Source organism: Glossina fuscipes, unplaced genomic scaffold (assembly GCF_014805625.2).
Source record: "Glossina fuscipes isolate IAEA_lab_2018 unplaced genomic scaffold, Yale_Gfus_2 0, whole genome shotgun sequence".
Taxonomy (NCBI): domain Eukaryota; kingdom Metazoa; phylum Arthropoda; class Insecta; order Diptera; family Glossinidae; genus Glossina; species Glossina fuscipes.
In genome coordinates this window covers 29,192,409-29,219,223 of record NW_023998414.1, presented here as the reverse complement: position 1 = coordinate 29,219,223, position 26,815 = coordinate 29,192,409, and the positions used below count along the sequence as shown (strand labels likewise).

The window sequence follows — 26,815 nt, the reverse complement described above, 5'->3', positions numbered from 1 at the left end:
AGCCGAAGTGACTTGGCTGAGACTCTACGCTTTTCAGATTTAATTGACATAAATGTTTGAAAAGCATTCTATTTTCATTTTACAGTGAAGAAGATGAAATTCCGTTATTGAAAATCTTATCATTATTTTATCTGTTAGATAAGGAATTATCTTAAGAGTTTAAGAAGTTAAAAAAAAGCATGCATGCAATCAATTTAAATGCATGCATACGAATGCATCAAACATTATATTAAATTATGTTTGCCGGTTGAAAAGTGCAAGAAATTTGAAATTGGCCGCAGTACGAATTAAGCTCATCTGCTTGAGTTCTTTGCCTTTTTCTTTTCTTGTGTTCATTTTATACCAACATATAATTTATTAAATAAATTTATATTCTGACTCTATCTCGGTCTCTTGTCTCCTGTCTCCTTTTATTTGTTAATATTATAAGAACTGATTGCGAGGCAAATGCGTTACACGACTTGTTTATGATACGTATCCATAAATTTCAATCAGGTTTTTATCCATTGGCTGCTCAGTAGATTAACTCTAGTTCTCTGTTTGGTTTCTCTTTTTTTCCTTTAGTTTTATTTATCATCCATCCATAAGAGGTTTGTGTTGCATGAATTTCAGAAATTCAAAACCGGTTTTCTTTTTTTATCCACTTTCCTGACTTAAGGATATACTATTTTTATTAATGCAATTGTAACACCCATTAAAAAGAGTAGAAAGCGAAGCTTTGTGCAAATCTTTTGCGCAGCATGCAAATTTTCATTCGAATTAAATTATGAACCGATTCGATTAAGTTCATCTCTTCTTGCATCTCTCAAATTCGTCAATATTGTTTTATCGGCAAATATATATCTCGAATGTAATTAATCGCGGGAAAAATTAACTTTTTCAATATCAAAATATTTTCATTGATTCTTCGTCCACGAACTATTCGAAAATTTAATTGAGCATTCATTAAAAATATACAAGTCACAATTCTCTATAGGTAAACGCTGGTTTACAGGCATTGTCGAAATGAATATAAAATCTTATGTGTTTGGACGGACAATCAACGCAGGGTGACGCGAGGTTGGGTATCTGAAATTCATCTCAAAGCGTATATAGTTTTTTTAATTTGGATTTTAGCCATTTGTTGTTAGTAATGCATCGAGTAGCTCTCGACGTTATCATGCATGCCCATAATTAACACCTGTCTCGATGTTTGCTTTTATTTATTAATTTATTTATTCAGTTATGTTTTTTTTTTTCATTTTGTTTATTTCAATAATTTGCCGGCCGGTAAAAATTTTTATACTTATCAGAATGTTCGTATAATCTTTTATGCCATTTTTATATACATATTTATAAACATATTATTACACTAAGAGATGTGGATTCCTTTGCTTTGCCATTTCGTTGGTGACATGCAATTTTACTCAAAAGATTTCTACATCAGAGATTTCGAATAGGATGGCAATTCAGCCAAGTCTTTCTATCTATCTATTTATTGTTGGAATCCCTATGTAAACAGCAGTCTATGCGAGAGCTTTTTGCTAAAGGTTGCAAGAAAAAGATGCAAACTTTTACATGCACTTTGCTTAAATTTTATATAGGATCGATCTGAGTGACCAAGTGAACAAAGGATCTCGACTAAAACAAGTCGAAGCATCGTGAGACAGTGTTTTCAATAAAATTGCTAGCGCTTTATAATTTTAGTCTTGGACTTTACTCCTCTAGATAAGATAATTATCATAATAATAATAATAATAATAAATTTTATATATTTTTTGCTATCAAAATTATCCCTCAAGCAGAATCTTTTTAAAATTCTTAAAAAAATTTCTCGATCGCCTTCTTCTTAAAGAAAAATCCATATCAATTGTAATGCTTGCTTGTTAGTAAGAGCGAAAACTTGAATGAATAGTAGTATGCAGTTGTACGGGAGAGGTTTACTAAGGAGTCGTATGTGTCGATTGCCCACTGGGGCCCTTTTTAAATTTTCGATATTGAATAAACTCGATCGTAATTTTCAATATGTTATCCGACAATAATTTTACCTTGAAAAGATTTCTCATTCGATGATAAGAATTCTGCCTACTCGTTACAACCTACTTGGGAATCGAGAATGAAGGCTAACAATATCTTCAACTAATGGGTGGCATTATATATGTACTACATATCAAAAAAAAAAAACAAAAAAAATTTGGATTTGCTTTCTTTTTCTTTACAACGAGTCAGTAAACACAACAGCCTAGGCCTACAGCGTACAATTAATGAAAAGCTCTTCATTGTCCAATCGACACGCCCGCAATCAATAATACTAAGTACGTTTTTTTGTAGTTAAGTTGAAAGTTGAGGTGTTTGCAATTCGTCTTAAGGTCAAATGTAGTGCAGCAATTTCGTAGATTAAAACGGGGAAATTTCGCTAGAAAAGAAACTACTTATCATTGGTTAGGGGTCGCTAGTTCGCCCGATCTATTTAATTACATTAAAGATTTTCTAAGAAAAAGCAAAGATAATAACAAAGTATAAAATAAAATTGGAAAATTCGAAGTGTTTTACTTTAATTACGTAACGAAATGTTGATCAACTTAGTGTGTACAACTAAGTAAGTTTGTAAAATTAAGATGAATACAGAGAAGATAAGGTCTTAATTATTTCTTTTATTTTTTCTTCAGCAATTAAAGTTTTCTTGCTTTCAACTATCAATTTCCTCTCTTTCCCTTCTGAATTATTCGTAAAAAGAAAAAAGAAAAAAAAAAAAAATAAATAAAAATAAAAATAAAACACAAACACACACATACAAAAGAAAAAAACAAAAAAGAAAAATTAAACTTTCTTTGTTTTTTCTCAATCTTTGTTTGTTTTAGAAACAGAGTCACGCAAATTTAATGGCTTCGTGGTTAAGTTATAAATTTTGATGAAGCAGTCATGATTAATACTTGTGAACTTACTTCCAGATATATCATAGAACTTATATATATGAAACAATTGTATCTATGGGATCGCTATAGGCTTTCAATTCAAAGGTCGCATTCATTTATTTTAAGAAACAATTTTAAACGATGTTTGGCTAATTATTTCATTCTTTACAAGAACTAATTTTTTTCTCCTTACATTTTCACTTTAACACATATATATCTCGAGAAAATTAAGAAAACGTAATATTCTTTAAATTTTTCTTTTTTTTTTTAATTTCATGAAATCTGTCGTAATGAATTTATATGACATTGGAATTTTTAATTATGTCAGTTTAAATTCACGTTCATGAGGAATATTTGCTTATTGATGTACATATATATATATATATATATACAAAAAAAATATGGCACGTTTTCATATATATTAAGTTCAATGTGTCATTATCATCATTCCAAAAAGGTGTGAAGGGAAGCATGGAAGGAAGCTACATTTGCCTTGTAGTGAATGCTAAGTCAGAGGATTAAAATTCATATATTCACTTTAGGATCAATATCTTTTTCAGCTCATGAATTATTGATAAGAACATCGTCAAAATAGAATACACTTTTAATTTTTCTGATCTTTTAGCTATTTAAATAACCATCTCCTTCCTTTAGTCCGACCAAACTAATAGCAACATTTATGAAAGATTTTAATGCTTTCTCTCAATTTTAAAAACATGAATAGACGGACATTGTTATATTACGCTGATTAAGAATGTATATACATTATATGCGATCTCTGATACTTATTTATGCCCGTTACAAACCGACATACAAGCCTGATATGTATCAGTCATGTCACTTCAGTTATGGATATGCGAAGAAAATATAAGCGTACAGAAGTTTTCTTTATAGAGTGGAAAAAAAACCTACAGACCTCTTGTTGTTGTTGCAAACATAATCTAAAGCGTCTGAAAGTTGATTAACATTCACCCTACTACAGTTGAAGTTAAACTGACCTTTTCATAAGTCGTGCCCAGACTTTTCATAAATTGAGTTTGAACAACAGACGGCCAGACAAGCTTAGATCGATTAAGAAAATGATTCTGAATTGAATTGAACTGAACTACATAATAAAAAGTGGGTCCATCTTAATCCCATCTCTACCACAAGGAGCGGAGGATATAATAAAGCTGGTTCCGCCAAGTGCTATTACCCCTTTGACTCATGTATTTAATCACATAGTAACTGCTTGCTCATTTCCCAACTGCTCGAAAATAGCAATGGTAATTCCTATCGAGAAAAACGCATCTGCTGTTCTTCGTTAAGATTTTCGCCCAGTTACCGTTCTTCCTGCTCTACCAAAAGTCTTTGGACGACTGGCTACATTTGAATGCTAAAAATTTATTATGTGCTAATCAATCGGGCTATAAGTCTGGGCATAGTTGCAATACGGCAGTGCTCAAAGTTTTGGAGGAGGTTTCTTTGTCAGCTTAAGAATCGGAATAAAACTATGTATTAGTTGAAAAATTAAATCTGTTAACCTGTTTATTCTGTTCTCTATAGTAAGCAGTGACAAAAATTTATATAGAAAGAGGATATTACGATAAAAGTTCGTAGTTGACCAGGGCTCTACCTGAAAAAGTGCATGATCCGCTCACAAGTACGCCTACTGTAAGTCATAAGCTTCAACTAATAGCTCTAAGAATTCGCACAAATACTATCGATGATCGAAAAAGTGGACAGATTCGAAACATTTTCAATAGCGTTCGTCCTTGGGTTAAAACACGCCAATGTACCAAATTTCATGGAAATATCGCATTTACGTGGACACGATTTAGACGGAGACACAGACAGACAGATAGGCTTAGATCAATTCAGATTATGATTTTGAATCGATCAGTATAATAAAAGATGCGTTTATCTTAAGCCCATCTGCGTGTTACGTACAACTAACTTAATATACTCTGTACCAGAAGTGGTGTCGGTGGTGTAGCGATGAAATTAATTGCGATTGATTTATAGGAGCGTTTCAGCCAAAAAAATGCTAACAGTAGAGGATTTGGATCTCATAGGTCTATTTTCATTGAACTCCCATTTATATAGGCGCTATCATGAAACGCAAACTCTTATATGAAGAGAAAATAGAGCCTTTCAATATGTGGGTTTTCATGGAAATTACGGCTTTGCATGAAAATAATGGGTGTTGGAAGATATGTAATAGTCAGAGTCGCTCGACTATAATTTTCCTACTTGTTTTCAAGACGTAAACATATGCAAAATATACTAAATTGGGTTTTCAGTCGCTTTGAGGTTTTAAACATTGCAATATATTTCAATTTGTTTAATTTGTCTTTAAAAAGCTATTGATGACATGAATATTTTTTTCGAAACTTTCATTATGTATTTAGATTTTATAAATAGAATTTATTTAGTTTAATTTACGAAGTTTAGTACAAATATATAGTTATAAGAAATTAAATGCAAATCTGCGATTTTACATTTTTCATGTATGATTACTAAATAAATGCAACGCTGTAGGCAAATATCTGATATAATTTAAAACAGTTGTTCGCCTTTCTGATAGCGATCAGCCGGTTTTTGTTTATATTTACTTTTCACATTTGTTTCTTCAATTGCTGTTCGTCCTATCTTTTCAAGTGCCAACATATTCATTTTTCATTCCCTTTCCATATTTTTTTTTCTATTCTTCCTTAATGTTTAGTATATTTTTCATTTTTATAAAAAGCGTACTTCTCGAGTGAATTTACAGAGCATAAGAATTGTTAAAAGTGTTTTTTTCACTTTAACTAGAATGTCTCAAGCTCAAGCAACAGGTGTAATAAATTATATAGTTATTTTATTAATATCTAATAATAACAGAGCTTATATAATTAATTTTTGAAAAGGAGCATTTTCTCTGCTAGCAAAGAGGCCGCAAAGCATCATTGAAAATCAAATTTATCGACGTCAACGTAGCCTTGAATTAATAAATGCTCTACCCAAAGAGCTAGATGATGATAAGCAAAATGAAACTAATCATAAGGTAGGGAATATATATATATATCTTAAAAATAATTTGAATTGTTATTTAGCATGTTTGATCTACAGACATACGTGGTAATAGTTTTCAGTGAGAAGGCCAAGCTACAACAATGCCAAGATGTTGAAAAAATTATACAACAATTTAATGTCTTAACTACATTGGAAGTACTTAGGTAAATGAGAAATATGAATTAATGATATACATAATATGTTCGATGATATATATTATTGTACTTTTAGCAAAACTGAAAAGTATTTGTACTTGTCAGCTACTACCGACAACTTATTACGTTTTGCTGACGAATCGGAACTTATAAAAAAGACTGTAACGGGTAGTATGCAAAAATTTAATTACCATTCGGTAGAAGATTTTCTTTTATCTGGTATGACTGCTAACGATATCGTACGCTATTGTGAAGCTCCTGTGCTCATTAAAGATGCAATTAAGCCTTCGCTATTATCCTATATAAGAAATGGTGTAATAGAAGATCTATTTCCTTTACATGACTATGTAAGTTTGCGTATGTTCATATAAATAGGCAAATTTCAAATAATTTTATTTGTAATTTCGACAGGAGTATTTAGAAAAATTCTCATTCAATTGGAGAAGACGATCCTTACCTATTGAAGAGATACGCAATTACTTTGGTTCTAGTATTAGTTTGTATTTCGGCTTCACTTTATTTTATACTAAGGCTTTAATATTTCCGTCGTTATTTGGTTTAGTGCAATACTATTATTCTTTCAATTTGTCTTTAGTATCAAGTTTCTACGTTATATGGACTACGGTACTATTGAGGTTTTATTTTCCTTTCTTGAGAGAGATTATTTTGAAAGTTTGATTTGGTTTTTTCAGATTTTCTTAGAATTATGGAAACGTAAATGTGCTGGTTATTCTTATCGTTGGGGTACAATCGAAATGACTAGCTTGGATAAGCCACGTACTGCGTATAAAGGTGAACTCAAACTAGATCCCATTACCAGCAAATTAACGCTACAATATCCTATGCGATACACGTATCTACAAATGTATTGCATTTCATATCCGGTAGTATTCTTATGTGTGACAGCTGCTGCCTACTTTGCTCTCTATCAATTTCAAATTGAAGCCGAAGTTTTAAATGATTTTGGTGCAGAATCTTGGCTTCTATATGTACCCTGTATTGTGCAATCAGTGTTAATATCAATTTTCTCATGGGCTTATGAGAAGCTGGCTACTTTCTTAACGGAATTGGAAAATCATCGTACGCGATCGCAATATGATCGCCATCGTGTCAATAAGTTAATGATATTCGAAATTGTTAATAATTTTTTTTCGTTGTTTTATATCGCTTTTGTCCTGCACGAGTTAAAACAACTGAAATATCAATTAATGATGCAACTATTAATATTTCAGGTACCTTCAAACCACTCTATTAATAGTGTCAAATAGTTTTTTTTGTTTTTTTGTTTTGTTTTGTTTTTGTGCTTTATATTTTTAGTTAGTTTGTATCGCTCAGGAGGTGGGCATACCTCTGTTGGCTGTAGTTAAACAAAAATTTGCTAAATTTATGCAAAAAGAGATCGATGAAGCGATAAAACATCAAGTTAGCGATCTCGCACGTTACGAGCAGTGCTTTTTCGAGTCCGGCTTGGACAAATATCAATCCACCTATGAAGACTATTTACAAATGTGTATACAATTCGGTTATGTGGTATTGTTTGCAGCAGTAGCACCATTCGCAGCTTTAGGTGCTTTAGTAAACAATATATTCGCTATGCATATCGATTTATTTAAGGTAATGCTTCATGATTTCAATAAAATTTTATTATATTTTGTATTCACCACCAAGCGGTTTTTTTTCTTAGGTCTGTGTTAGATATGTCAATTGATTACAATCGATTTTTGAATCGATTAATTCCGTTTGCTGAGCTCATTAAAAATTAAAATAATTAATTAATTAGAAATGAAATTTGAAAATGAGAATAGTCCGTGCACAATTACAGCTAAAGATATTGCGTTAAAATGAACTGAATGAATTTGAAATAAATATTTAAAAATTTATTTATTTCAATTACATTTAATAAGCTCTGCCATTGTTATGGTGGTGAATATCGAAGATTCGCTTTAAGGCGAACGGACAAGTAAACTTCTCACTTATTTACTTTGCTTTGCCTATTAGCTTTGTAACATATTTAAGCGTCCTTTTGCTCGACGTACGAAAAATATTGGTGCTTGGCAATCAGCATTTGAGCTGCTCTCAGTTATGGCTATTTTAAGTAATTGCGGTATCTTATATTTACAGCCAAATATTAAGTAAGCGTAGATGATTAAAACTTATAAATATAGTGATTATTTACATATTTAAATGTTTTCAAGGAATTTCTTTGTTAATTTATTCCCTAATACTTCGGATATTTCGTTTGTGCTATTCGAGCATCTATTATTGGGTTTGAAATTTGTTATACACAAGGCTATACATGAAAGACCTCGCTGGGTACGTATTGCTCTGCTAAAAGCCGATTACGAATCTAGTCAAGCCTACAAGAATATTAAGTAAGTAAATTGACCATAACTATGGAATACAATTTTTATACATACTTTTATTTGCAGGAAACTTAAAGCTCAAGTAAAAATCGACTAAGAGTTGTTGCATTAATTGTCTTTAAAGATAATTCCTATTTTTGATTTAAAAGAAAAACAAAAAAAAAATTAAAGAAACTCGCTTTCTTTACGTGATTATATCTAGTTTTTCTTTCTTTTTTTTTTTTTTTTGTATTATAATTATCCATATGTTAGTGGATTTTGTTCCCGTTCCTTTTTATGGTCTGAAAAAAGATTTTAATAAATTTATTTTTCATTTTTTGCTTTATTTAATTGAAGTTATTTTTTTATTCAACAGTCAATTTGCTCCCTTATCAACTTCAGAAAGAGATCGAAAAAGAGCTAAAAAAAAAACCTATGGGAAACTATATTCCACGCTCACTTTCGAGTGATTTTAGTATACCGACGGCTTTAAATCTTATCTTTAACGTAGCTGTGGCAACTGATCATTCATCCGCACCTTTACACTCTACTCTTTTCTTGCCCTGGAAAACATAAAGCCAGATTTTTGTGCAATATACAATCTTTGATGAACTATGAACTAAATATACCAATGCCAACTTCTATCTTTCTTTTCTGACTTTATCTGATTTTAAGGTTTCCAATAGCAAGTAGAAGAAGAAGAAGAGTTTTATATATGTATATATATGGAGTAGTAAGAATATATTTTCTTAAGAATTCCCTGGCTGCTGTGAAATCACTGGTCGTAGCATTTGAATAATTACTTTCATAATATTTTTATGTGGATAATTGCAAAAGAAATATGTATATATATATAGTACATCTGATTACCTAGAAATAAGCACAAGAATTCTGATTAATTATATATAAGTCTTCATGAGTTTAGTTTCAGTCATCTTTGTCTTTCTCTTCGCTTTCAGTTCGCCATTCCTTGGTTTTGACGCTATCACTGTCCATATAAGTTTTGTTCACTTGGTAAAAATTAGTAAGTTTAAAAGTTCAAAAAAGTTAAGACGAGCCATGTTGCTAAAGTCACATAAAAAGCAAGCGAAAACAAATACGTTGCACCGCATTGCCTAACACAATTTCTGTTTTTGCCATAGAACACATACCTACCTCTTTGTATATGAACTTACTATAATGGAAATGGATATTAAAAATTAGACCTCTTTGCAAATGAAGGCTTATTTTCCATAAGAATGGTTGTGGCCAAGAGATTTAACCTCTTAGCCACTTTTGTCGAGAAATTTTTGTCTGTGCGGTGTATGTTGCTGGTACTCTCTTCGTCGTAAAAATCCAGATAGCGAATTCAAATTTGAACGAAACATTGGAAGTTTTTAGACGCAGGTTGATAAATTAGAAGGACTAAATTGATTGGAGCAGAAGCGCGTAGTGGAGCGTAAACTGAACGTAACTCTACTTTTTTTTAACAATATTTTGGGATTTTTGCTCGTTACTTGAAAATGATTAAAGTTAGGAAGATGATATTTTCCACATTTACTTTGCGAAGCATTCTACTTTTTACATGTACAAATGGAAAAAATCGGTCGTGCCCACATAAAGTTACGAGTAGTTATACTTTATTATTTTTTACTTTTTTTAGGCTTTTTGTGCTGTGTTTAAAACTATTTTGTGCAGTTCTCAAATGAAGATATATAATATCTGCTTGAAAATGGGTTCATTCTAAAATGAGTGTAGGCACCGCCATCAATTTTTTCTTAATAATACCAAGGTTATGGGTATCAAATAAAAGAACTTTGAGAGTAGAATGCGAAGACCATAGTAAAGCATAGTATTGCGAGACTCGGCCCCCGCCGAATATAAATTTCTTATTTGCTTTTTTTTTGTTTTATTTTACTTAATTTTATTTTAGCTTAGTATAATTTTTTGTAATACTTATATATTGCATTTTATTTTTATTGTCACTGCAGTCGTTTTTTTTTTTTTTCTTATTATTATTATTATTGCTTCTCATTAATCACTATTTCTGTAAACAATTTCAACTAAGAATGCTGGCAAAGTTCTTTCTATCAATAGCCTTTGAAATGTTTGTAAGATAAATAAGCATCAATACCATGGAGTATACCAGCAACGTAGCCCATGTACTGTTTATAGAAAAAAAAAAAAAAAAAAAAACAAAAAAAATGGATATTAACACCAATTCCTTCGGTTAACTCAAATAAAAATTCGTTTAGAAAAAACTTACATACGCTGCTGTCATAGCAGGATAAGCCCAAAAACCAGGCTTTATTAGAAACTGTGGATGTAACCAGACAACACAAGCAAATCCCATATAACTGCAAGAGCTAAAATACATGCTACAAGCCACCGCATTGAAAAGTATTTCCTATTCAACGATACACACACACAAATTTAATAATTATTTGCTACAAACATTCATTTTTTTACTCACAAATAATGATTGTCGTATCAAACTAAATGATTTCTCTGAAAAGTAATAGCATATTAGCAATATCATTGTAGTTGTGAAGCAATATGCTGTTGTTGTCAGGAAACTGGTTAACGCCTGTCCAATGCTATCTGCTTCAGGTAAACCATATTTGATAAGCAAACTTTCGCAGAGTGTGGCCAAGAGCAATTGTAAAAGTTTCAAAAGACCCGCTTTTGATGTGGCAAAGCCAAAATTGACACAAGTACAAACGCGACAACAACATATCTTGATGCCAAAATTTTGACCCATAGAACGCATGCCAAACGAAGACATAATAATAGGCTTGTTCTTTTAAGTATTTTCTCCTCCAAGATTAAGTGAACTTAATCGATGTTAATTTTCAACTAAAATCGGAAAACAAAGAACGGATATAGACGTACGAGTAAATATGATTTGTCTTTAAATGGAGTCTAAAAATAAATGTGTTTTGTAGAACATACACTCGTCCTCCTTGGGGATATTTTATGTTACATCAAACTTACTTAACGAAGAAGATATTGTGCGTATGTCTTGCGTCATGGTTTATTGCGGCTATGGTAAGATAAAAATAGATAATGTATATATAAGAAAGTATGTGCGAGCATTACAACAAATAGTTTGTTTAATACACAGAATAAGGCATGAATTTTGCGTCTATCAAATAGCATCTAAGCTGCGAATCAATGGAAATGTAATTTTATCGACCGATCTCGTGCATCGTCGCTTACTCTCCCAAAGAATTATATTATTGCAGGGCAAACATTTACGTTAGATTGTACTGCGTGCATTCGCTTCAAGCGAATCTCTTCCGTAGCTCTTATAGCTTCGAACTTTCCCTTCACTCATATGTATTTTAAATCTACATAAACAATGAAATACTTATTCTACATGTGATGCGAATTAAGAAATAGTTCTGCCTTTACTAACGTACAGCAACTTTATCATTGCCCTTTCTTTACCACATATCAGAAATCCTGCAAAATACGTATGCTATTGGTCGATAATAAGAATCGCCGTCAATGTCTTTATATCGACCTATTATTACGATACTCAAAATCATAAAGCGGGAAAAGTTATATTCGACTTATGGTGTATTTATGATAGCCAATATCTTAAACGAATGCATGAACTTTGCGAAATATTTTTTATTGACTATGGACGCATCAGTTGGCCTTCCGTAGTATTATCCCCAAATTTAAGATGCAGACGACGGATGAAATGAGAGAGAGAGAGAGAAACAGAAGTAGCTTAACCGACATCTTACATTGATCGAGCATTCATCTCTTCTCTTTTTTACCATTTCTGACTCGGATTTTTGTGTATTGCAAACCGAATGACGAATCGAACAAGTGGCCATTCTTCAATGTTGGATGCATTAAAGCCAAACCTGGACATGAATCAGAATTTACTCTATTGCTCGTATTTTTCAAAAATGACAGCACGTAGCCCTCTTGGTTGAATATTTCTCCTTTTGTAGATCAATTTTCTGGAAATTTATTTTATATATGTGTCTAGTTTGTGAGAGACGAGCAAAAGACACAGAAAGCAAGCGTGTTCATAGGTTTGTTTGGCCTTTGACCTGCTTGGGCCATGTTCAAACTGTTTTGCTTTTGATTTGTAGGCGACAGCTTTCTTTTTTCTAAATGGGAGAATGTTTATCACAGACACTACTTAGCTGGGCAGGCGGGCAGATGGACAGATCAACATACGGACTAGCGGACGGATATGTTTAAGTGTATTCCGAATCTGTAAGTAGCCACTATTTATATATTTTACGAGGTTTTCGAAACTTGCTTTTGCGCCTAATAAAGGTATTGTAAAAAACACTATAACTCTAGGTAGGCGTGGTCAATTTTCCGAGTCGAGATTGATGAATACAGATTTCAAAAATATATTTTCTTTTGCAAATTCTTCGTAATAGATATTATAATAATATGAAATTTGGCTTGAAAAAGTCAATTGTTTGGACTATAAACAATTTAGATTTGATGGAAAATTATCCTGACTTGTATAATTTTATATTTTGATTGTTTAAATAAATAAACAAATACGTAAATAATTCTTATATACAATGGAAAATGTTTTCTCACAAGTTTTATATGCGTTTTTGAGTTTATTGCCCCTGCGCCGTTATAAGCATCATCTAGCGGCGGAGATCGCATCATTACGTCTTCCTATTACATAAAATAGTGATAATTGCTTTTCACAGTTCAGCTATTGTTATGTTCATTAATGTAAAATGATGATACACTAGTTTCGTCATTCAGTTTGCAAAATTTAAAAATACGAATCGAAAACTTCGCTATATATGCATATATATATATATACATATATCAGCCTCGGAATTCAAGTCGATTCAACATTTCTCCATGCTTGTCTTTTTTCCGAAAATTTAAGGTAGCAAATGTCGATGTAACTTTTTTTAACCCTTAAATGCATATTGTTGCCAATTATCTACATTCAATTTAATTTAATTTCAAAATCAAGTGGAATGAGCAATAATATGAATTTAAGTTTTAAAGCTCGTAAGTTTATTTATAATTCGGCTCCGATGCTTTTGAACTTGCCGTCAGATAAACGGTTAAAAATTTCAAATAACTAAAAACGAAACGAAAAATTAACTTAAATTTCAACTCAAACTTCATTACTAAATGTATATGAATATTATTCGGAAAAGGAATCGCATACGCTTTTACATTCCCAAGGAAGAGTTTAATTCGGATGATTGGAGAATTTCTTTTACTACTTGTAGATCCAGGCTTGAGTGAAGAGCATTATCAGAGTTCGTTGTTTACTTCTTTTTGTTGTCATATTTACAAGTGGAAGTTCTCAATTTCTTTTAATTATGTGAAAATTAAAACAAAATAAAAAAGAAGAAGCTTTTTCTACTCTACAATCAACTTTTCAAACACTTGTACCAATTACTGCACAAAAAATTTTATTACAATACGTAATTTAGTGATTATCTTTTTGTCACAATCGCTCACTGATTATTACAAATAAAATATTATAATAGCACTTAAAACTTTTCAAGTGTAAGGGTTTAATCGATTTTAAAGTCAAATTATATATAAATGCGGTCTGAAGACAATTCTTAGATCAGCTCAATGAAATTTCAATTGAAAATTCTATAATGAACGTCAAATTCACGGTTGCGGACGCAGGGTATAAAACAAAAACAAGTAAGAAATTTATATTCGATGGAGGCCGATATTCGCATATGCAGCACTATGTGTTTCGCATTCTACTCTCAAAGTTCGTTTATTTGATACCCATATCATTGGTATTATCCAGAAAAACGTAATCGCGGTGCCTACTGTGTTCATTTAGACGGACAGGCGTGGCTAAATCACTTCAGAATTTCACGTTAATAAAGAATATGTACACTTTATAGAGTCTCTGAAGTTTCCGTTTGGGTGTTGCATGCATTATGCAAGCAAAAGAACTGAGTATAGCCCTACGTTGCAGTCGAGGGTATAAAAAGTGTACTGAGGTCTTAGTTGATTCGTTATCAATTGTAAAACTTTTTTTTTTTTTTTTTTTTAATTGCATATATAATTTACAATCTATCCAAGGAGTTGAAAAAATAAATGTTATATGAAGATGAGAAAAATAGGAGGAGTCATTGTCCCTAAAAGAGACAATATAATAATACATTTTAGATATAGTGTTTAAATAAATAAAAAGAAATTAAATAAATCTAAAAAAATTATTCAAATAAATTAATGAACAAAATTCAATTAATGTGTCAATGGAATGTTCAATAAATGGGGGATGGTCATTAGATTCATCCAGAGCAGATATTCCCAAGGGACCTACGTGAAAAGTCTGATAAGATATTTTCACGAAATGCGCTGAATTAAATTTTTGATGAATGGAAAGTCCAGGTCGTCGTGCTCTGGGAGGCATTTATTTTTTAGATTTTGATTTTTAAGTTAAATTGCTGGCGTTCAGCTTTCATGGGATTTTTCCATGCTAATCTTTGGTCAATATGTAAGCCAAGATATTTTATAGAGTTTTGGATAGAGATATTATTGCCATTTAAAAGTAATGAATTTGCCGTAAACGTAATGTGCGTAGGCTTTTCGGCATTTGTTTTAATATTCCACGTGTTCAACAAAAGGGAAATTTTTGAAGAAGAATGAGAAGATTTTGTAGGTAATGGGATTGCTGTATCATTAGCGTACATCGCAGTTGAAATATTATCAGCGATCGGAAAATCTGAAGTGAAAATTGCATAACGTATTGGACTTGGAATATTTCCCCGTGGAACTCCAGCTTCAATTTCATATATATTGGATCTGTCATTTTCAATTTTAACATAGAAATGTCTGTCAAGGAAGGATACCCCGATAACGCGAACCCCAAAATATGTTAATTTCTATGGGATGGTCGACAAAACTAAAGATACAAACTGGACTCTTTACACGGCCGTCGGAGCGAATGACAACTATTGGCAACCCAGTCCTCAGCAGTAGTTCGTAGCTCAGATCAATAGTGCGCTATGATGCGCTAATCATTTAGTTGATGGAATGTAAATGACAGTTCATTCTTTTCGACTTGCGTTTTTATACAAATTTTTTAAGTTTCTTACAATAGCTTAAAGCTATGTGCTTGCGTGTTCTTTACAAATGTGTTTATTTAGCAATAAGTTTAATTTAAATAAAATAATTGCTAATTAGATCATTTCTTTCAATAATGTACGTCATATAACATTGCTGCATGTAATATGTTCCTGTGCAAACAGTCGTAATGTGATACATTGTTGAGCGGACCGTAATTGAAATGAAACAATATGTGGTGAAAGTGCTGAGTTTATTGTACTTTTACTTTTACAGTACTTTCTATATAAGTACACCACAGCATCCATCAGAATCACCACATCTAGCTTTCTCTGATGTGTTAGTTTGCTCTTGAAGAGCAAAGTGTGGCAAGAGTTTCTCATAAAAGGCTAATAAAAACACTACAGTGAATCACGGTCCATCATTAAATGTCATACACCGTCCTATAGTTATTCATATTTTCAAAATTCGACAATGCACGGTAAATGGTCGAAAATGTGGTCTAATCCGAAACTTCCTCAATCGTTTTTCATACCAAATTTCAAAAATTCCAATCAAATTATCTCAATAATTGCGGCCTAGGTTGAACACAAGAAAACAGGACATATAGACGGACAAACAAGCCTAGGCGAGTTTATCTCAAGTACCTATGGGAATTGCATACATCCCCACAAACTTAATATACACTTGCACGACAATTGGTGTAGGGTATAAAAAGATGAACATCTTGAATGATACTTTAAGAATTACTAGATCAATGCCTATTTATGGGATAGTAATTCGGCTTTAGTTAAGGTCCGCTAGGTGGTATTAAAGAAAGGTTAAGATTAGCTAGGCTGCATTAAAACAAAATCGCAAATTTGATGGGAAGGAAATGGACCCTTCCTGACTGAGAGAAAGAGAGTCGACCGCAGTTAGCTTTCAGCTCACTTTTTAAATTGGTGAACCTAGCAATTGTTATATTTCTTGAGACGATAGATTTACGCCTTTTCGTGTTTGCGTACGTTTAGTTTGACACCATAAGGATGATAGGGATTCCCCTAACAACTTATACGCGTTGATTACTTATTTTCCGCGGGCCACATTTTAAAATTTGCGAACTGAAAAATCAACCAACCATGATTACTATTAATACGAAGATCTAATCGAAGAGACACAAAAAGACTTTAAACTTTCTATGGCTTAACCGTTTTTTTTTTTTTTTTTTTTTAGTCCAATAAGAAGAATTGCTATGCTTTACTTAATTCGCTATGGTTTTTAGTTTAGCTAATTATTTTGTTTTTATTTTGCAGCTCTTTTCTCTAAGAAATGCAATTCTAAAGAATCAATATTAAAGGAAAACATGAGCTCTTTAATCTTCGCTTCATTTGACAATGCTATCGCATACGTGATAGAAAACTAGTCGAGAAACGAAAACGTAAGCTACCTTTATACAGATGGTTACCCTCCAGACTTTGACGGAAACTCTGGAATCTGAAATCTGGTAACGAATGAAAATGAACGAAAGATGTAAAATTTTGAAATAATGATAACTGTCGTTAAAATGGCGAAATTATTGGAATTTACGAGTTCGTGTATTTTGTCAATTTCAAAATAAGGGCATAAAATGGATTTCGAAAAATTTCGGGAAGTGTTTGTAAATTATTGCTCAAAGAATATTGGTTACTCTGGTTTATTTAGTTTAATAATACGAATCGGTTTAGCAACTTTTTATTTAACCGTTGCGGTAAGGAAATATGTTGACGATTGGTAAAGTTTTGATGAAAAGGTTTCGAAGCATTATGTTTATAGCATATAGAGCAGGATGTGTTCCGAATGATTTACAGTCAACGTGAAATGATTTGCATTAAGTTCTTTGAGAATTCTCAGGTGATTGAAGAAATCCTTGTATATGGCTCAGTCACTATGATTTCGGATTATTTTATGGGTGCCCTTGGTCTATTTCCTCTCTATCGTCTATATAATGACCCTTTTGTAAGTAAATTAGGATCTTTTTTTTTTTAAATATGTTTCGTAAATTTTTTATTAATATATTTATCATTTTTTATTACTTAGTGCATCGGTTATAATATATTTATGTCTGCAATTCTGCTCAGAAGCGGCATATACGCAAAAATTTACGTTCAAGACTGTGGTTTACCATACTTACGTGTAATTGTTGATGCATCCGATTTGCTAATAGCATTGGGTGCACTGCATTTAATACCTTGTCTGGTTACATTCGCCCTTTTGCGTAAAGGTGAGCATATCATTTGGCTAAATCGTTGGCTACGCTGCTTTATGGTGCCGCCTAAAGAAGGATTTTGGTGGACTTTGCCAGGCGAAAGTTATTGGTTCACACCACCTTCCAATGAAATTATCAAAATCACTATAATAGGTAAAGCGCAGAAATCGCAATAGCATATCTCACGTACTCTCAGTAGTTATGCTATTCCTATGCTAGTAGTAGATAGTTATAGTATGCATTAAAATGTGTATGAGCGCATGAGCGATGAACGCAATGTCACATCTCAATAAAAGTGAACGCGAACGATAAGAAAAAATGTATTTATTATCGAAAGATCGTAGCAACAAATAAGGGATGACTTTATTTGATACTGGTGCAAAGCTCTGAATCTATTAGTGCATCGGGAAAAAGAGCTCTAGATATTTGAGGTTCGCGAATTAAGTTTTGATCTCCTTTTAAAAAAATAATTGACAACATAAAGCGGGCAATTTACTGATTAATTTACATTTACCGTAATTGTGATATACACTGAATTCGGTTAAGTTCGGGACAAGACTGAAGATGAATTGCGAGGAAATAAAGGCTCAGCAAAAGTACGCACGCAAAGCCGTACAAAAGTAAGAATATTGTAATAGCATTGTCCTTGTCCCGTCAAGGCGATGCCAGTTACATATGCAGATAGAACCGTTGCACGCTCGGACTATGAAATAAGCGTATCTACGTACTGATCATTGTATTAAGAATGCTGATCATTATCGGGACAATGAGGTCTCATATGCAAATTTCTTGCATACTCAAATCTAACATTAAAGTATTAATGACCCAATTACAAAACAATATACAGATATGCAATTTGATAGAAGTGATTTGAAGTGCATCGTGTCAAGTGATTTAGATTGCTTATCAAAAATCTGCTATTAACGTTTGGCGTTAATCACGTATTGCGATTTGAAAAATGTACTTGAATGACTTAGCAAATATCAATTATTGAAGTTAAATGGGTCACATGTGGTGCTTTAGGATATTGTCCAATCCGACGACTTGGTTCGATGACTTGCTTACTGTTTTTTTTATTGTGGTAGGTTAGTACGTTTTTTGACGTTCACTCGTATATATATTCTTGTATGTATTACGCTTATGTACACTACAATATGAAGATTTTAAAACGTATCTTTTTAAATATTTTAAAATATATTTATACCTAACAAAGAACTTATAACAACAACATATACTTTTGCTAAAGATTGTATGTTTTTTTTTTTTTTTGCTCGATAGCGCGCATAGCATTATTATTATAATTATATCATAATTTTTCTTGGACCAATGAAATAAATGCTTACATGCTTAAAAGAAAATAAATATTCATTACTAGCAACACAGGCTATAGGCTTTGTTTCGGAAAAGAAAAGGTTAAGGTTAACAAAAATTTAATAAAGTAAAATATTAATGATATCGGTATGTTCGTAGAGTAAATTGATTCGAATGCGAGTCTTCTAATAAAAGAAAAGTGTGGGTAGTCATTAATTAGGTGCTATATAGTAAAAATTTGTACCCAATTGCAGTTTGGAGCGGAGGGGCTCTATTGGTGTGTTGCAATTATCTGACCGAAGCGAATTCTTGGAAATGTTTTGATTTTGTTAATATTTGTTGGATATAGCGGAAGAACTAGATGAGGATTAACAAGGAAATACTGCTATTGATAGTTTTGCGGATTTGCTTCCAAGGTATCTTTGAAGGTTCAACTTTTTCATGACGTCGTCCACAGTTAGAGGAGCCGAAGCAACAGATTGCGAAAGCGGGACTATTTAAATATTGTTAACAATCATGCAAACAAACAAAGGCTAGATGTTAATTCAAAATTTGATATTCGAGGTGCTTGAGAGGTGTGAAAGATCCTAACATCGTTGTAGAGAGAAATTAACCAAAAACGATTTTTAGATATTTGCTGCAATAAAAAAAAAAGAAAAAAAAAAAGATTTTTCAGTATTTCATCTTTTGCACTCTGGGTAAACTGAGAGCTGACTCTGTGAAACTCAATCAATTTCGAGTCCCTTAAATGTGAAGAACTCTGCTGTCAACATATTTTACTAACTTAACAAACCCAAACCTCTCAGTAACGACAATCTAATGAATATAAAATCGGAAGATTCAAGTATTTTTTTTGTAGTTCTTGTTGTTGTAAACAGTAGACCAATAAAGTCTCCATACAGTAAAGAAAAATTATGATTTCTCTTATCAAAACCCGCATTTATGGGTTGAGGGTAAAAAATATATTTTTTAAAACACAAAAACTTATATCAAGTGAGATTTTAAGATTGTAGTCTTAGTCTTAGATTCTCTATCTAAATTGATAATAATAATAATAATTCAAGATTTTCTTTTGACTTAGGAAAAAGCGATACGTGGAAAATATATAGACTACCAGCAGGAAGACGATCCGAAACATACAACACTCAATGCAAAGGAGGAGCTGTTTTGTATCGCCCCTAAGCATCGTATTTGAATGCATTTGGAAATATACGTCATGAGTTGGGAATCGAAGGCCTTAATGAGAGTGGAACAAATTTGGTGCAGATGCATGAATTTCTTCAATGCCAAGACATATACAAGCAGTACTAGAAGCTAAAGGTGGTCCAATAAAATATTAGTTTTTTAATTTTATCCACGAAAAGAATATTGAATTACCTGTGAAATAAACTGTATGTACGTACACTCTTTGGTGACATAGTTTTTTTGAGGTTACGTACATCTTTCGCTGATGAATTTTTTCCAAGTCGAAAAAAAATCTTGAATTATTATTTAATATAAGGTTTTTGTATTTTTCTGCCCTCACCTCACAAATGCAGTTCTTAATAAGAGAAATCTTAAGTTTTCGCTTTGCATGTAGACTTTATTGGGCTACTGTACATGGTACTGTAATAGTCGTTCATTATTCCTTTGGGAAAGTGAAAGCAGTAGCTGTTACAGATTGTAAATTTTTCCGCTCTCTTTTAAAATAAGCTAATAAAAGATTTGTGAATTTTCTATTTTTGACTGGCTTGCGTGTATGTCATGAAAATTGCGTTGCAATCTATTGTATTTTGATTTATTGTCAATTTTGAAAAAGTTAAAAAATTCACTTTGTATCGAATTGCAAATAATCTCGAATCGATTTTTAAGATAAATGAGAGAAGTAGTCAACGCTAAGAAATATTTTTCAATTTTCATAGAATCGTTAAATTAAGAAAAAAGAAAAAGAGAATAAACGAAAATGGCCCGTTGGCCGGAACTACCGCTAATCGTCTTAAAAGGTGTTAGTTTTGCTTGTTTTCTTGGAGCCTTTGTGAGTTCACATCGGTAAATGTGCATACGTAACGTTCTCACGTTTATATAATTTAAAATGTAGGGTATGGAATTCTTGGACAATACCAGCTTAACAGGAGTCTTTGATTCTCATTGTATCGCTGGTTTCGAAGTGACTAATGAAATCGGACATCATATAACAATTCTTCAGTGCCTCATGATTCCAGATATGCTTTACGCTCTTTGCACTCTCGCATCCATACCGAATCCGCTTTCCGATTTTGGCGCTGATCCAACGGTAAATAGAATTTTTATCCGAAACAGTATTAAATGGAAGGTAGAAAAGCATACTGCATATTAAACATATAAATAGAATTTCTGTCAGTCTATCATTGCTAGTCGTGTCTCGTGTTCTATGTAATTAATAATAGACTATCTTTACATTCAAGGCTTCAGGATACAATCTTGTTGGGGGTTTTTTGATATTTGCGTCTATAGCGAGAGTTGGTGCGATAGAAAATTGTGGCAATGAAGCTATGAGTACAATTTTGGGTGTACCAGCGAGTCTTGGACTCTTCGCCGCCTTATTGCACTTGGTCCCTGGAATCATATGTATTGTATTTTTACCGAAAATGGAAAGGTAAGGTATTTTTCATATACATTTCAAATAATGACAACAATTATGATTTCGAGCTCATTCGACTCCTATCTCTTATAAGTGGAATTTCAACTGATGTCAGCATATCAGAGCAATTTTTTGCGATTCACATCGAGTACCGACAAAAGGTGTTTGAAATGATATAAGACTACGTGTGCTATGTTTCGTGTTTCCTTATACTCGTATCAAAGGTTTTGTGAAGTCTTCGATACGCATTTCTGAGTTTTGTGTGTGGTCATTAAAAAAATTAGAAAATTTTAGTGCATTCAAATTTTGATAGAAAGAAACGAGCGGTGGATGCAATTGGCGCATTCCCACAGCCATCTGCTGTACGTCTTGCTTTTTCTCATTTTAATTTCATGAAAGGGTCTTAATGTTACTTTCAAGGCATGCATCAGTTCAAGCATAAATTGCTTTTGATTTTATAATTTTACTCTTCTTTTATTGCTACACAATGGAATAATCGGGTTTTCTGCATATTTTTTTTTAGAACTTTTTCATTACCTAGAAGATTAATGTCGTCTATTCCGGATTGAGAGCCTGTAAGGACTTACAACTATATATAAATAATACACATAAATACGCATAAGTTAGAATATGTATCATGACTGTATGCATTAAAGAATAAATAATTCCTTTATAATAATCTTTCTTTCTCCCTTGATGATCACAGCTAATATTGTTAATTTTTTCGATGAAAGGGGAAAAAAGAAGACAATATATTGCTAATGGTCGAAGTGATGTACTCGGGTATTGCAAAAATCATTATGTCACAAAAGGTTAGGTTTCAGTGTAATTCAGTGTTTAATCTAATTCTTCAAGCGGTTTGACTTGTCATTATAACGCTTAAGATCTTATAAGGATTATATCTAACATATATATGATAAAGTTTGCCCAATTTCTTCTTTTCTCTTGTCTCGCATTCTTTGCCTTCCAACTCGATTTGTTGTCTGTATTTTTATTTGCCATCATCGAAGGATGACAGATATATTAATTTTATGAAAACGTTTGCAACGCCCCGAAGCAAGCTTCAGAGATCCCACAAAGTATACGCAATCTCTATTTTAAACCTTCTCGTGACGGCAAGAGTGAAGCTATTAACTTCAAATTTGGCAGAAAGATTGAGAAGTTCTTGAGCATAGGTTTGGTTTGACTATGGTCGGTCAATCGATCGGTCGGCCGAATGACACGCCTACACTACTACGTAAACTGAAAGACATCTCTGTTTTTTCAAGGGAATAAACAATTGCATTTTTACTCATTACTCATAAACTTGAACGGGCAGAAACAAGCTTCAAATACCCTATAAAGTATATAAAATCTTGGCCAGTTTAAAATTCGGAATGCACGTAAGCATGTTCATCTGCCCATCTGTCCAACTATGTAGTATCTGTGGTAAATGTTCTCCCGTTCCCGAAAGCATTTGAAACTGACCCATACTTTTCAAAGAAAACGCGAACAACGCCCAAACAACTACGTAAAATACGCAGTGATTTTCTTTGTTTTGAGGAATATTTAATGAAACTCTTCTTCCCGTTAGCTAAATAGTAGCAATACCGTAAATCCGAATACGTCGCCCTAATATTACACCGCTTGGCAATCTACAATACGAGTTCTCTCAAATTTTCAATGTCAACTATAACACCAAACCTGTTCAGGCGGCGAACCAACACGTTATGTTTTTAGTTGGCTGTTTGGTTGGTACTACGAAACTAATCGCGAGTAATAAAAGATTCTTTTAGGATCTGCAATAAGAGCAGTGCAATAGTAAACAATTAAAAAATTTATAATCAGCCGTCGCTGAATCTTTTATATCCATCACCGGAAATTGTCATACTCCATAGTATTGAGTGGGTGCGGCGAAAATTTATATGGTATAAAAAGCAAAAAATACGAAGAACGGAGGGACATGCTTCATGCATCGATTCAGAATTTAATACCAATCAGGTATATATATATATATATGCATGATCCAAACACGTGAAACCATATAATATGTACCGTGGAAAATTTTTACTGCGAAGAAGGGTCACCTCTGTATGATTCTATTTTATGTAATACCACACAGTCTGTCGGAAATTTTCATACAATGCGAACTATGCGAGGCAGAATATGATAATAGCAAACTTACGATATATAGTTCAAGTAAATCGTTTGACAATTGAAGTACGTAAGCGATACGGCCGGAGACGATGTTATAGAGAAATGTTTTTTATGAGTACTATCTTGCCGGTATTTTCTGTGTAAGCAGTTATAAAAGCAATTTGCAACTGTGCTGGCATGTCTTAAAAATTTATTCCAGTGTACTGACTACCCTTTGAAAAGCTTGGGATATCTAACGATTTAAAGTGTAGCTTGGTCATCTACCGACAGTCCGCTTACCAAATCATAGACAAGCCAATAAGATGTAGTAATTTACTCGTTAAAGCTAGTAAACGTTCACCGGGTACTCTCTAACTTGCTGTATTCTTGTTTGGAAATCACCTAAATAAAAAGTGGCCAAGTATCGAGCAGATCTCTACAACGAAGCTGTGCAAGGCAATGAGCTTCAATTGGAAATTCAGTTTTGGCATTTAAAGTTTGCTGATTTTTGATTTCATTTTCAAATTGCTGTCAAAAATTTTACTCAAAAAAGCAACAACAACAACAGCAACAACAACAATAACAACAACAAAAGAAGCAATCACGATTGAGAAAATAAGGAAAAGAGAATTAAAATTTGACGCAAGCAAATCGCATAAGCAAGTGTCTTTTTCTGCTTTGTATCTCAGTATAAATTTAAAAAAAAAAAAAATAAAAAACTTTTCGTTTTTATTTCACATAAGAATTCTTCGAAATGCCAACTTTACCGAATATCGTATTGAAGGCAATATCGTTGGTATGTTTCGCAGGAGCGGTTGTAAGTTTATCGGCGAAACAAAATTATTTTACATCAACGTTTACATGCGTACATATTTAGTCTCTTGTATTAATGCTTATTTTTATAGATAATGGCCTCAATAGATATCGCAGCTATCGCGTCCGTTTATGAATCGTATTGTATTATTGGTAATCACGTGACTGACGAGATCGGATTTCATTTATTATTCTTACGAATGATTTTCATACCAGATTGCATTTATGCATTTTGTATTTTAGCGTCGTTACCATTTAATGCCTGCAGCTTCAGCGCCGAACCAACGGTCAATACTCTTTGTGCTATTGTTTGCTTGTAATTGAGTTTCTTAATATTTTAGACTATCGTATATAACGTTCTCGCTGGACTTTTGGCTCAACTTTCCTTATCAAAAATGTCGATAATTGAAGATTGCGGTAACGTAGCTATGGCAACGATATTAACTGTTCCAAAGTCAAATGGATCACTAATAGGTATTTTGCATTTTGTTAACGCCGGTGTATGCCTCATATTTCTACCGGTAGTTGAAAGGTAAGTTATTCGAGGCATTGTATTATTACATTGCAATAAATATCGTTGTGATTTCATCAATGTGTGTCTTTTCGCATACGGTTCATTTATCCCATTCATTACTTTGGATGTTATTCAACAATTTTTCTCAGCTTCATATCATCTTTACATTTTTTGTTTTCTTTTTTACCCTCACATATGAGAGAGAGAGAGGACACTTTCTTATTCCCAAAACTCAATATAGAAGACATCTTGTGCCAATAATTTTTTTCTAATTTTTTTTTTTTTTTTTTACATTTTTTAAGGAGTCTATTCACCATGGAGCGAGCCACATATGGTTGATAGCAGAGTCAGTGGCTATCCAATTAGATAGGTGAAAAGCAGACAATCGCTTATTGAAAATAATTTCCAGCTTGTAAACATTTATGATTTGATTTAAAATTTTGTTTATTTATTTATTAAATAAACTAGAAGAAGAAAACAGATTTGCATTTATAAAATAAAAACAGAAAGAGAAGATAGATATAATGGAATTGTTTCTATTACATGGAAATTTTTTACTATTATTGAATTTGCTTGCGATTTGAAACTGTTATGCGATAAGATGCATGAATTCTATGCGATTTTCTAGGAAACCAATTAGAATGTTCAAATCATAGATATATGATGCAGTATCTACCGGCGCCATTAACTCAAGTAGCCCTACGCCACGTTCTACTGCCGAAAGCAACTTAACAGATTAACAGAATTAACAAAGAATGTTAGAAGGAAATCTTCTATTGTTTGATTGTTTTTGGACGATCAGATGAGCAGAGTATTTGTGGAGGGCAAGCATAATTGAATTGCAATAATCGAACGAAGAAGTGAAACGTTGTATATGTATCTTCATGTATCCATCCTTCGCAGGGTTTATAGAAATAATGATTGATATATATATTTGTTTGGGAGAACCGCGATTACGAGCTCAAAACAAAAAGAAAAAAAAACCAATGTTTGTCTTAAATTGTTCCGTGTCATGGTCGGCAGATTAATTCGACTAATACGATGGGTCACAGTCCACAATTAATAAAAAAATCACTCATTTCATTTTTATTATACCCAGCACCGAAGGGTAAAGAGATATGCATTTGTCAACACGCCCCCACAAAAAGCATATGCATTCTTGATCAGCAGCAAATTTTGAATCGTTTTGAACATTTCCGTCTGTCCGTCTGTGTAGTGTCTGTTGTAGGATCTAACCTGAACAAACCTCTATTTTTCAAAAGCAATAAAAAATGGGTTTTTTTGGTTATTACTCATCAGCCACAGCAGATAAATTTGCAAATTGACCACGCCTAACCAATGTTATACAGTATCAATATCAGTTTTTTTTTTTTCAATACCTTCATAACGCGCAACAGCAAGCTTGAAAACATCCATAAAGTGTATAAATTCTTAGGCAGTTACAAATTTTGAATACACCTAAGCATGTCCGCCTGTTAGTCTGTCCATCTCTCCGTCCGCATTCTTCCTTTCGCAAAAAAAAAAGAAGATATCACCTACCAATTTGCAAAAGAGTTTGAAAATGGCGCAAGCAAACCAACGAATACGCTTACAACGCCCATAGATCTATACGACCACAACTAAGAACGCCGTTACTTTCCGTGTCTTTTGCTCGTTGCTCATGAATTACTACAGATACGCCCCGCACACATCTTCATAAAATTATCTTGCATGAATGTCAAAAATCAACCACGGCCATCCAATGTTATGAAATATGCAAATTTACATTATTTTTTTCAATATT

General features: G+C 32.7%; 2 protein-coding genes across 2 annotated transcripts; one reads left to right on the top strand and one right to left on the bottom strand.

The window, feature by feature from the left end:
* The first annotated feature begins 5,487 nt into the window (after positions 1-5,487).
* LOC119635994 (anoctamin-10) lies at positions 5,488-8,863 on the top strand. The gene is made up of 11 exons (XM_038031063.1): positions 5,488-5,710; positions 5,783-5,919; positions 5,985-6,091; positions 6,159-6,429; positions 6,494-6,706; positions 6,775-7,314; positions 7,400-7,696; positions 8,081-8,214; positions 8,278-8,454; positions 8,512-8,527; positions 8,801-8,863. The coding sequence occupies exons 1-11, from the start codon at positions 5,689-5,691 to the stop codon at positions 8,846-8,848; spliced, it is 1,962 nt and encodes a 653-aa protein (XP_037886991.1). The 5' UTR covers positions 5,488-5,688; the 3' UTR covers positions 8,849-8,863.
* A 1,564-nt stretch (positions 8,864-10,427) lies between these two features.
* On the bottom strand, positions 10,428-11,188 carry LOC119644677 (protein singles bar). Its single transcript, XM_038044348.1, has 3 exons — positions 10,877-11,188; positions 10,670-10,810; positions 10,428-10,568 (listed from the first exon to the last, which is right to left on the bottom strand). The coding sequence occupies exons 1-3, from the start codon at positions 11,186-11,188 to the stop codon at positions 10,494-10,496; spliced, it is 528 nt and encodes a 175-aa protein (XP_037900276.1). The 3' UTR covers positions 10,428-10,493.
* Positions 11,189-26,815: the final 15,627 nt, after the last annotated feature.